The sequence below is a fragment of the Hypanus sabinus genome, chromosome 15 (genome assembly GCF_030144855.1).
Source record: "Hypanus sabinus isolate sHypSab1 chromosome 15, sHypSab1.hap1, whole genome shotgun sequence".
Classification (NCBI taxonomy): Eukaryota; Metazoa; Chordata; class Chondrichthyes; order Myliobatiformes; family Dasyatidae; genus Hypanus; species Hypanus sabinus.
In genome coordinates this window covers 56706196-56718593 of record NC_082720.1, presented here as the reverse complement: position 1 = coordinate 56718593, position 12398 = coordinate 56706196, and the positions used below count along the sequence as shown (strand labels likewise).

Here is a 12398-nt window from a genome sequence, read left to right as displayed (position 1 = left end):
TACAGTAAGCACTATTCCGTGCTATCATAAACACGAAGGAATATTACGTAACATGAACATTAGGGACAACAGTAAACAAATTCCTGCTTTATGCTTCATCGATGAATAGATTATAGACTATTCGGTCAAACACACAAGCCTTGTCTTATAATGGAATGTTTAATTGCTATCACTTGCTAATTACCTATCCATACAAAAGTGTTGGTGCGTTCGGATCACGGTCATTCACTTCTCTGAGAGGTAGGGTTGACTGGCAGGGCTTTAGGAACATAAATTCACTGTTAGATGATTCCGGTGTGATACACACCGTGTAGCCATAACCATTAGCGTTGTCGGGCCCGGAATAATTCAACATATGCGTTGTTACAGATCGCTGTTTCAAAGTAATGTTCGAATTCCTTCGATTGTAGCAACAGGCTATAGAGTTGTAACCTTCAGCGATATTCCTCCCCTGCTTGAACGTCACGACACCCAATAAAATAATGATTAGTAGAAAAACTATAGAAGTTGACCCTAACAGGATAATTAAATAAAAGTTTAAATAGTCCGAATTCTGGGGTTCCTGAGTGAATTCAAATGAGTTATTAGTAAAATTGAGCAAGATTGAAAAGGAGATTGTGACAGTACTGGAGAGTCGTGGCTGTCCATTGTCCTTTACGGATAAAACCAGCTTTTCTGCGACGAGATCTTGGCTCCCAAAGCTTCCAGTTGTTCTGATTTCTCCAGACAGAGAATCCACATTAAACAATTGTGGATTAGTAGCCTCTAACATTTGATACGAAAGCCGCCCATTCTGCCCAGAGTCAGCGTCCATGGCAATTATCTTCGTAATCAGGTGGCCAGGATACAATTGTTGAGATTCCATCTCCACAATCGCTGAACTGTTCCAAAGCAAAGGTGAAACAATAATAGGCTCATTGTCGTTTTGGTCCAGAATGATAACATTCAAAACGGCACTACTACTGAGAGAAGGTGTTCCAGCATCCCTGGCTTGAAGCTTCACCTGGAACTGTTTAAGTTGTTCATAATCAAATGAGCGAAGTGAATAAATATCTCCATTTTTAGAGTTAATTGTAATGTATCCAGGGCCTCCTTCTGTGCCATTTTCCAAAATAGAATAGGTCACATCACTATTCTGGTCCTGATCAGAGTCTGCAGCAGTTACCCTGAATATGGAAGCACCGGGGGCGTTGTTCTCTGTTAGATATATATTATATAACGAATGTTTGAATACCGGTGCATTGTCATTTATGTCAGAAACAGCAATCCTGATGGACGTATATGTCGAGAGAGGAGGCGACCCACCGTCCCAGGCTGAAATAGAAACATCGTGTACTGGAGCTGCTTCCCGGTCGAGGAAATCGCGGGTAACCAGTTTGTAATTATTCTGTGAAGATGGTTGAAGTTTAAATGAAACATTATCAGGAATCTGACACTGAAGTTGACCATTTACTTCCGAGTCAACGTCACTGACACTGATGAGAGCAATCACAGTACCTGGTGGTGCATCTTCTGGGATAGCACTGGATACAGAGGACACCTCAACCTTGGGTGCATTATCATTAACATCAATTAATCCGACTATTACTTTGGCATGTCCTGCAAGACCTGGTGGAGCACGATCAACTGCTTCCACATCAAGTTCATAAACACTTGACTCTTCAAAATCCAAAACGCCTTGAACTCGGATCTCTCCAGTTAATGGGTCCAATTGGAATAATTCGCGATTCTCTTTAGAAACGTGTCTGGTGAAAGAATAAGTCAACTCACCATTGCTGCCTTTATCCTTATCAACAGCGTTGATTTGAATCACTAATGCGCCTTTAGGCGCATTTTCAAGCACAGTGGCTCTGTACAGTTCGCTATCAAATGCAGGAGCATTGTCGTTGCTGTCCAGTACTGAAATAATAATTTGTGCAGTACCAGATCTGTGTGGAGTACCCCCGTCAACTGCTGTCAGTATCAGCTGAAAAGTAGACTGCTGTTCGCGGTCCAAAGCCTTTTCTAATAATAACTCGGCACTTTTACTCCCATCGCTTCTGATCTGTACCTTGAGGCCAAAGTGCTCGTTTGAGCTAACGTGGTAATTGCTGATTGTATTTATACCCACGTCCGGGTCTCGCGCACTTTCGACGGGGAAGTGTGTCCCTGGTGCAATTGATTCGCTAATCTCAAGTGAAAATTCATCTTTTGAAAAGCTGGGCGAATTGTCATTTACGTCTTGTATTTCCACCACAACGTGATGTATTTCCAGCGGATTATCGAGTGCTATTTGTAGAGAAAGGGAACAAATTGTGCTTTGCCGACATAACTGTTCTCTGTCGATCCGTCCGTTGACAAATAAACCACCATCTTGTCGATTTAACTCTATGTACTGTTTTATATCTTCAGACACCAGCCGCAGATTACGCGTGGATAACTCCCAGATATTTAGCATTAGATCTGTAACGATATTTCCGACAAATGCCCCGTACTCCAGTTCCTCTGGAATCGTGTAGTGAATTTGTCCTGAGACCAGGTACGATACACAAGATAGGAAAACATAAATCCTGCTTCCTCCTCGCAATCTCGCCATCGCTTCTCTAGCTTTACAGTAAAAAATATTAAAGACACAAACCGTCGTTTACTTTAACCAGTCTTCGAAGTTAATTTTTATTCGATCGTCGATATCAAACAAAGAAATACGCATATCAGACCTGGTGTATTTTATTGAAGATGGCCGCTCAATGTAAACGCAGACACTGCATTTCATTCATCACCGTGGCTCATTATGCTGTGTGTGTTTCCCGATGGGGGAAGGGTTGGATCTCCCGCAGCGTTTCAGTTTCCAATTGGTGGACAGCGACACAAAGTGTTCCGCCCAATTATTGCAGCTATTATTCTTAAAGCTGCTCTGCTTCAGCATTTTTTCTTATGGAAAAAATACTAAGCTGGAGATGGTGTACCTATAACTTTCAAGTATGTCTATAGTTAAGATTTGTTAAAAATGTCAACATGGACTATCGAAGTGTCGAAATATTAATGTTTATCATATCAATTACAAATTAATGCTCATCTTATTTTCTAACTTTGATACCGACTATTTTACTCCTTTAAGAAACGTGCTTTTGAACCTTCTGAACGAATTAGTGATTTCACGATCTCCTGAAGGATTATTACTATTAGTACTATCAGTTGTTTTTCTTTCGTAGTTGTACAGATTGCCTTGTTTTTCATATCGGTTGTTTGGTGTCTTTGTGGTCAGTTTTTCAATTGACTCTGTTATGCTTCCTTATATCCACTGTGACTGGCCGCAATAAAATGTATCTTAGGGTAGTATATGGTGACATATGCTTACTATAATAATACACTTATTTTGAATTTTGAACTTCTTTTTCCTGCTTACGTTATGGAATTTAGAATCCGCTTTAGGATAAGCGGTATACTGCCAAGCTGCCAGATGCATATAGCATTAATCCATGAAAATCTAAAATGAATTATAAGGCGGGTGTAATCCTTTAAAAAATAACAATACGTGGAACGGGGACAAGTGCAGTAGACTTGCATTCGTTAAAACAAAAAAACTGAAAATCTGACTTGTAAAGGATTGATTTCCTGTTAACAATGATAATGATTAATTGTGCCATGCAATAAATTTTGGAAACATCTCAGTAACGCAAGAAAATCAATCACCCCCTCCATGAACTCTGTTCACCTTTCTCGCTGCCTCGGTAAAGCAACTAGCAGAATCAAAGTTACTACCCACAGTTGAATAAGAAGAATCAGGGCAGAATCAGAATCAAGTTTCTATTGGTTTCAATTGGTATACTTAATGTCAGAAAACTATACAATATACGTCCTGAAATTATTGCCCCAAAGTATGAATGACATTTAAATCTCTCTCTCTCTCTCTCTCTCTCTCTCTCATCAGACATTCTGTGGCTCAAATAGCTGATCATTCAAAGATAGCTGAGCTAACAAGTCGTAAGGAAGACTAAGTTGGTATGCAATGAAATATAGATAGGTGATAATGAAAATATTATTCAAAATAAGTGATGAATGTTTTGACGGAATTAAGGAGTCCCACACTTCTGAGGATATTAATGTATTGCAAGACCGTTAGAGACAGAGTCGTTACTACACACTCAGCGAACATTTTATTAGGTAATTCCTGTGTGCACGGTCGTTGGTATTTTGTTATTGTAGCTCATCCTCTTGAAGGTTAGATGTGTCGTGAGTTCTTCTGCACAGTAGTGCTGTAACGCGTGGTTCTTTGAGTTACGGTCGCACTCTGACAGCTTGAACCAGTCTCGCCTTTCTCGTCTGATGTCTGTCATTCACAAGGCGTCTTCGCCTTCAGAACTGCTACTTAGTGTTTTATTTTTCGCACTCTTCTCTGTAATACAGTTACAGAGACTCTGTGCGTGAAAATCCCAAGACAGCAGTAGTTTCTGAGATACAACAGTACCTGACACCAACATTAACTCACAGTCAGAATCACTTATATTACATATGTTCTCCATTCTGATTGTCGGTCTGAATAGCCACAGAACCTCTTGACCATGTCTGCATGTTTTGATGTATTGAGTTGCTGCTACATGATTGACTGATTAGATGTAATGGCAACAATTCAACATGCCAACTGGCCAACACATTTCTGTTTTTTTTTCCAAGTTTTATATATGCCGAGCGACAACATTATTATGTAATTCACGTGAAGAAACGATTTCTCAGGATCAAAATCAAAACCAGAATCCGGTTTATTTTTACTGAAGTATGTCTTAATCTTTGTTGTTGTGTGAGTGCAGCGACAGTCATTAAAAATGAGTACATATAAGGGGTGAAAAAGCAATCCAACAGAGTTAGTGTTCAAAGATGCTTGGAATGTTCAGAAGTTTGATGGGAACGGAGAAGGAATTGATCGTGAAATTTTGACTGCGGGTCTTCAAGCTTCTGTACCTCTTCCTGGATCGTAATTTTGAGCAGAGGGTGGCTTAGCATTAATTGTTTTCTTTCTTTCCCCTTTAGCACTATTCGTATTAAGTCTGTTATCTCCCACTCCGCACTTGGGCCATAACCGAACCTGGTGACATAATCACTTACCTTCCATCTGGTAGAAGAGGTCACTGGCAATTTTTTCATTGACCACATTCTTATATAGAATCTGAACTCACCGTCCACATATAATCGGCAAGGCACTCTTTTACCCATCTCTGACTGGTGTCATGTAGAATCAGCAGCGTCGTTGAGTTACTATATGTATCATTACTCTAGAGGTTGTTTTCACTCTTGACTGGACAGTTAAACACTTTAATAAATAGCACACCTAGTCGTCTATCGGGCGGATGTTTTCCTTTCAATAACTTCATGCGAAGAAACTGAGACTTCAAGTTTATCTGTATCACTATTACGAGCTGCATTTTTCATTGCAGTTACATTTTCCCTTTAGAATTGAATTGCTGGGACTCCTAATATAGTACGACATCGACGAAAGTAAAAGAGCTGATTAGTTAGTTTGCAGATGACACAAAAATGGCAGAGTCATACGTAGTGTAAAACGTTATCAAACGATACATATTGACACAGATCTCAGTTTCTGGGCAGAAATCTGACAGGTGGCGTTTAATACAGGCAAATACGAATTCTTTCAAGTTCTTAAGTCCCCTGTCGCTGGGCGGTGTAGTGTGGTGTATTGAGCAAATGGTATGGCACTTAGAAAGCATTGTTACTCTGGAACTTCAGAGTCTGAGGGAAGACTGGATAAAAGTTTATAAAGTTATGAGACGCAGTGTATATAGCCTTCTATTCTCGGATAGTATTGCCATCAGGTAGTTGGGGAAGGTAAATAGTCGCATTCCTTTATTCCAAGAAAAGGACTGCAAAATACTGGAACACGTATATTTAAATCGAGCCGAAGACAGGGACGTTAAAAGAGATATAGTGCTCAGTATGAAGTATCTGCAAAGCGTTGCCAAGTTGATTAGTAGAAATGAATACGACGGAGACTTTAAATACATTTGGAATGGAACATGAAAATTCAGGGAATGGTGGGACATGAAACATGTGCGGCAGGATGCGTTCATGCTGTATTGTTCTACGTATTGGCACAGAAATGGTCAACTTTGCAATATTGGTAACACCCCCACGGTGTCCCTTCAAAGAAAACAATCACGGATTTCAAACACGCGTTTGCCAGCTACTGGATAATTTATTTCTCACTATTACTACAACTGAGGTACACCATTCAAAGGCAATCTTTCCTCAAATGTCTCGCAAACAATGATTCACACTCCAATATATTTCAGCCATTCCCGATGTCGCGGATTGTTATCCAATACATTTTGAACTGAGCATGGCCTCAAGAAGGGAAGATACATTTTCGCTGATTCTGCAGATGAACAGATTCAGTAATGATGTGCTTCATTCCGCGGACTATGCAGCCAGTCCCGAGATATCACAAAGTTTTCTCCATTGCCGATCTGTATTTGAACGCATCGTGAAATTCCCCGCGTTTGTCACACATTCTGCGAGAATTATATTCTTGCCTCACACTCATCTCTTGTTTACATTTGAAAGCAATCAGCAGAAAGACAATCACAAGGAATAGGATGGAGGTGCAAACAAAAATAATGGTTAAGTACATATTTAGAACAGAGTAGTTTTCCGAAACTACAACTATCTATTACTTTTCGTGTTTTTCTTCTTTCAGTGACTTTCTCCAAAATGGTAATTGTAATTTGGAAAGTTCCCGTGCTAGAGAGAATCGGCTGTTCATTGTTCTTCACACAATTACGAGAGTTTGGATTCCGGTATCGGCCTCCAAAATGTTGCGAGCTGTTCTGATTTCACCCGAGGTCCGCCCTACGTTGAGCAAACTATAATCTATTACCTGCTGCACTTGATAATCAGGCAGGGCGTTCAGACCAGAATCTTTAGCCTTAGCTATTATCCTGCTGACTAAGTGCCCTTGAACACCTGACTAGGGCAGAATCTCCACTGCAGATGACGTACTCTGTCCTGAAGATGAAACAATTACGGGAGCGTTGTCATTTTGATACAGGATGATCAGATTCAGTGTAGTGTTGCTGCTCAGCGGAGGAGTCCAGTGTCACGGGTTTGAACATGAATAGTAAAGCTTTCGAGATCCTCCATCTGTTCCCTCAAAAGAGGGCAGCCTGTAAATTGTGCTGTTCGTCGAGAAAATGCTGAGGTACTAAAAATTGCGAAGTCTTGAATAAGGTTTTCCATGAAGGAATACGAACCAAAGGAACTCTGGTTCAGGTCCGGATCCGATGCTCTTACAGTGAAAATAGAAGTACCGGAGAATTGGTCTCGAACACCTTTAAGTTGTACAATGATTTGGCAAATCGAGGGGATTGCCGTTTACATCAGAAATTATAATTTGAATCGTTTTATGCATCGATAATGAAGGCGACCTTTTGTCCCCAGCTGCAAAGGTTGCATTACGAGACGGATTCGCGGTCCAATGGTTCACCTTGTACTTATTATTAGCCGAAGTCTAAAGCTTAAAATGGATATTCTAGAAAGCTCGCAGTGAATCTCCCCGTTTTCTTCAAAATCACGATCGACAACAGAGATCAAATTTATTAAAGCTCCCGGTGGAGCATCTTTCGAAATCTTACTCTAAGTGATATTACTTGTATCTCGGGTGCGTTTTCGTCTACGACAATTACCTTGATCAGATCTTTGGAAGGAATAGATATTTGCCTCTTCAAAATCAAGCTCTCCTGCAGTCCAAATCCCCCCAATGTGTAGATACTAATTGATCAATTCATGCAAATGTGACAAAGTTAGTTTGCTGAAAGAATATGGTAGCTCAGCATTGAGCCTCTTCGCCTTTGTCATTGGCTTTATCTTTCATCACTAAGGTACCAAGAGGGAAGTTTTCTCTTAAGCTTTCCATGTAAAATTTATTTTCGAATATTAGACGGTTATCATTGATATCCACTACTGTGGTGAGAACTTGGGATGTATCGGATCTCTGAGGAATCCCACCATTAGTCCCGGTCAGCACTAGCCGGAAAGAGGATTGTTGATCTCTGTCAATAGGTTACTCTAACTGACGGTCTGCAATTGTAATACCTTCCGAGTTTTCTGCGTCTTTAAACCGAAATACTCACCGGATGTCATAAAAGGGGCGTTGGGAGCGGACCCAATCCATGACACAGACACTGAACTGCCAGGAACAGGACTAGGCGTGAGAAGGAAGCAAGGAAAGTAGGGATGAAAGGACGCTGGACATGACACAGGCCCTGGAAGAGACAAAGATTCTGGGCCTGGGCTAGGACTTGACTAGGATAGCGGAACCACGACATGGAACAGGGAACTAGGAGCCTGGGACTGGACTCTGAGCCAGAGACTGAACAAGGTCCCAGAACCTGGGTCTTAACTCGGGTTCGGACCCAGGAACTAGGCGAGGACATGGCGAGGCTTGGGTATGGAATCCAAGCCAGAGACTGGGCAAGGACCCAGAACCTGGGTCTTGACTCGGTCTCGGACTCCAGAACTAGGCGAGGACAAGACGTGGCTACAGGACGAGGAGAGGCAACAGGACTGGGCGTGAGACTCCTAGATAGGACAAGGGAACCCCAGCACACGACGAGGGAATCCCTGCACAGGACGAGGGAACCCCAGCACCGGGCAAGGCAAGGTACATGGAAAAGACGAGAACACAAAGCCGAGGCTTGGACAGGACAAGGTTCTTGGAAGTGGCTAGGACTGGACGAGACCCCGAAGCCTTGACTTGATCGAGAAAGAGACAGGAACGCAGAGCCTTGGTCGAGGAAGAGACAGGAACATGGAACACATAGCCGGGACACCTCCTTGGAAACAGGGCGTAGGCCTGGGACTCACACACAGAACACAGAGCCGGAACCCCTCCTTGGGTGCAGGACGTAGGGCCAGTACTCATTATACAGAATACAGAATACCATGAGACGGTTCCCAACTCAAGCTAGCGGCAAATAACCGGGCCTACCGAGTGAAAGCGTGGACACAGAGACAGTTCAAAACAAAGAAAGACACTTCCTTATCTTGCTCCGGTGGTAGAAATTGATAGTGGTGAAGGCAAGGGTCCAGACGAGGCAAGGCGAGGCTCCAGAAGGACGGTAAATGGAAGGGATACAGGCAGGAACAATCCGGCAGCTGGAGGCTGAAACCTGAAGCTATTCATGAAGCCAGCCCAAACAAGAATCAGCTGCCTGAACATAAACTGGGGAAATCCGGAAAACCTGGAATAAGGAACTTGGACCCGACCAGTTAAATCACAGTAAGAGGCCGAGAGGGAAGAGGTAAAAGCAGCTCGGAAAGAAGCTGCCTTTTTTTTTACCTGATCAGGGAAAAGAGGCTAGACTGCGCAGGCACGTGACGTAGCGCGCCAAATGTTTAAAAAGCAGAGTAAGTTTTCAACGGTTATTTAAATCGCAGCAAGAGGCGCGGAGGGAAGAGGTAAAAGAAGCTCGGAGAAAAGCTGTTTTTTTAACTGATCGAGGTAAAGAGGCTAGACTGCGCAGACGCCTGACGAAACGCGCCAAAGTTTAAAGAAAGACCGCCATATACAACGGCCATCGTCGTAGCGGCCATTGTCGGAGTGGACTGAGGCAGAGTGAGACCGCTTTGGATCAATCAGGCTTCGGCAAGAACAGGTAGAAGCAAGGTTTGAACGGGGCATGTCTGTGCAAGCGCGTGAAAGTCGGCCTCTGAGATCAACGGGGGAATTTCAAAAGCGAGCACAGGCTGAGTACAAGCTTCACTCCAGGTGAGCTAAGCCCGGGTAAGCTCCTTTAATTAATCTAATTAGCTCAGGAATAGCTAATGGAGGCAGCAGTTAGGGCAGTTGAGTGCTCAGTTTGTAGAATGTGGGAAGTCAGGGTGAGCATAGCTGTCCCTGATGACTACACCTGCAAAAGGTGCATCCAGCTGCAGCTCCTGACAAATCGTGTTAGGGACCTGAAGCTGGAGCTGCATGAACTTCGGATCATTCGGGAGGCAGAGGCAGAAATAGACAGGAGTTTCAGGGAGATAGTCACCCCAGGAGTCAGGAATCAAGTAGTTGGGTGATTGTCAGGAGAGGGAAGGGCAGTACACAGGAAGAGCAGAGCACCGTTGTGGCCGTTCCCATCAACAATAAATATACAGTTTTGGATACTGTTGGTGGGGACGACCTAACAGGGACAAGTTGCAGTGGTTGCATCTCTGGCACCGAGACCGGACCCTCAGCTCAGAAGGGAAGGAGCAAAAAGAGGAGAGCAGTAGTGATTGGGGATTCGATATTTAGCGGGACTGATAGGAGGTTCTGTGGAAGTAATCGGGAATCCCGGCTGGTCTGTTGCCTCCCTGGTGCCGGGGTCCGAGATATCTCGGATCGAGTTCTCGGTATTTTCAAGACGGAGGGTGAGCAGCCAGATGGCGTGGTCCACGTAGGGACTTTTGACGTGGGTAGGAAGAGTGAGGAGGTCCTGAAAGGTGAGTTTCGGGAGCTAGGTGCCAAGTCACCTCTGGGACAGCAATCGCAGGATTGCTACAGGTGCCACGTGAAGGTGGGTTTAGAATTAGTAAGATAGTGCAGATCAACACGTGGCTGAATACATGGTGAGGGAGGGAGGGTTTCAGATTTATAGATAATTGGACAGTTTTCCAGGTAAGGTGGGACCTGTTCCGGCGGGACGGTTTACACCTGAACTGGAGGGGGACAAATATTCTTGCAGGTAGGTTAGTTAGAGAGGCTCCAGTGGATTTATACTAGATACGAGGGATGAGGGGGACCAGAGTGTAGGAATACATGTATGGGAGAAGGAAGAAAAAGAAGACAGTAAAGTTCTTTGTACTGTTAGAGATAAACAGAGAGGAAGAGGTGGAGAATTTCTTAAATCTATTTATTTTAATGCTAGGAGCATTGTAAGAAAGGTGGATGGGCTTAGAGCATGGATTGATACCTGGAAATATGATGTTGCAGCTATTAGTGAGGCAGGGTTGCAGGAGGGATGTGATTGGCAACTAAATATTCCTGGATTTGGTTGCTTCAGGTGTGATAGAATCGGAGGGACAATGGGGGGAGGTGTTGCGTTCCTTGTCAGAGAAAATATTACTGCGGTGCTGTGGCGGGATAGATTAGAGGAGTCGTTTATGGAGACTATTTGGGTGGAACTGAGGAATGGGAAAGATGTAGTAACACTTATTGGGGTGTATTATAGACCACATAATGGGCAGCGAGGATTGGTGGAGCAAATTTACAAGGAGATAGCAGATATTTGTAGGAAGCACAGGGTTGTCATTGTGGGAGATCTTATTTTTCCACACATAGACGGGGAAGCGCATACTGAAAAAGGGATGGATGGTTTGGAGTTTGTAAAATGTGTGCAGGATAGTTTTTTGCAGCAATACATAGAGGTACCGACTACAGAATGGGCAGTGTTGGATCTTCTGTTAAGGAATGAAATAGGTCAGGTGACGGAGGTATGTGTTGGGGAGCACTTCGGGTCCAGTGACCACAATGCTATTAGTATCAGCATAATTATGGAGAAGGATAGGACTGGACGCAGGATTGAGAGTTTTGAATAGAGAAAGGCTAAGTTTGAAGAGATGAGAAAGGATTTGGAAGGAGTGGATTGGGACATTTTTTTTATGGGAAGGATGTAATAGAGAAACGGAGGTAATTTAAAACGGAGGTGAAATTTTGAGTGTACAGAATCTTTATGTTCCTGTTAGGTTGAAAGAAAAGGTTAAAAGTTTGAGAGAACCATGGTTTTCAAGGGATATTGGAAACTTGGTAAGGAAAAAGTGAGATATCTGCAATAAATATAGGCATCATGGAGTAAATGAGGTGCTCAAGGAATATAAAGAATGTAAGAAGAATCTTAAGAAAGAAATTAGAAAACCTAAAAGAAGATGCGAGGTTGCTTTGTCAAGTAAGGTGAAAATAAATCCGAAGGGTTTCTACAGTTATATTAATAGCTAAAGGATAGTGAGGGATAAAAATGATCCCTTAGAGAATCAGCGTGTACAGCTATATGTGGAGCTGAAAGAGATGGGGGAGATTTTGAACAATTTATTTTCTTCGGTATTCACTAAGGAGAAGGATATTGAATTGTGTAAGGTAAGGGAAACAAGTAGGGAAATTTTGGAATCTATGACAAAGAGGAGGAAGTACTGGAGCTTTTAAGGAATATAGAAGTGGATAAGTCTCCGGATCGTGACAGGATATTCCCTAGGACCTTGAGGGAGGTTAGTGTAGAGGTAGCATTAAGAGTAAGATTAAACCTAGCAATTATAGGCCTCTCAGTATGACGTCAGTGGTGGGTAAATTAATGTAAAGTATTTTTACCGATATTATGTATAATTATCTGGATAGACACGGCCTGATTAGGAACAGTCAACATGGATTTGTGCATGGAAGGTCA

General features: G+C 42.8%; 1 protein-coding gene across 1 annotated transcript in view; it reads right to left on the bottom strand.

The window, feature by feature from the left end:
• The window catches only part of LOC132405242 (uncharacterized), a 156870-nt gene that overhangs the window by 46215 nt on the left and 98257 nt on the right, over window positions 1–12398 (bottom strand). The window contains 1 exon segment of the mRNA XM_059989926.1: window positions 195–2586. Coding sequence (XP_059845909.1) covers window positions 195–2586 — 2392 coding nt within the window.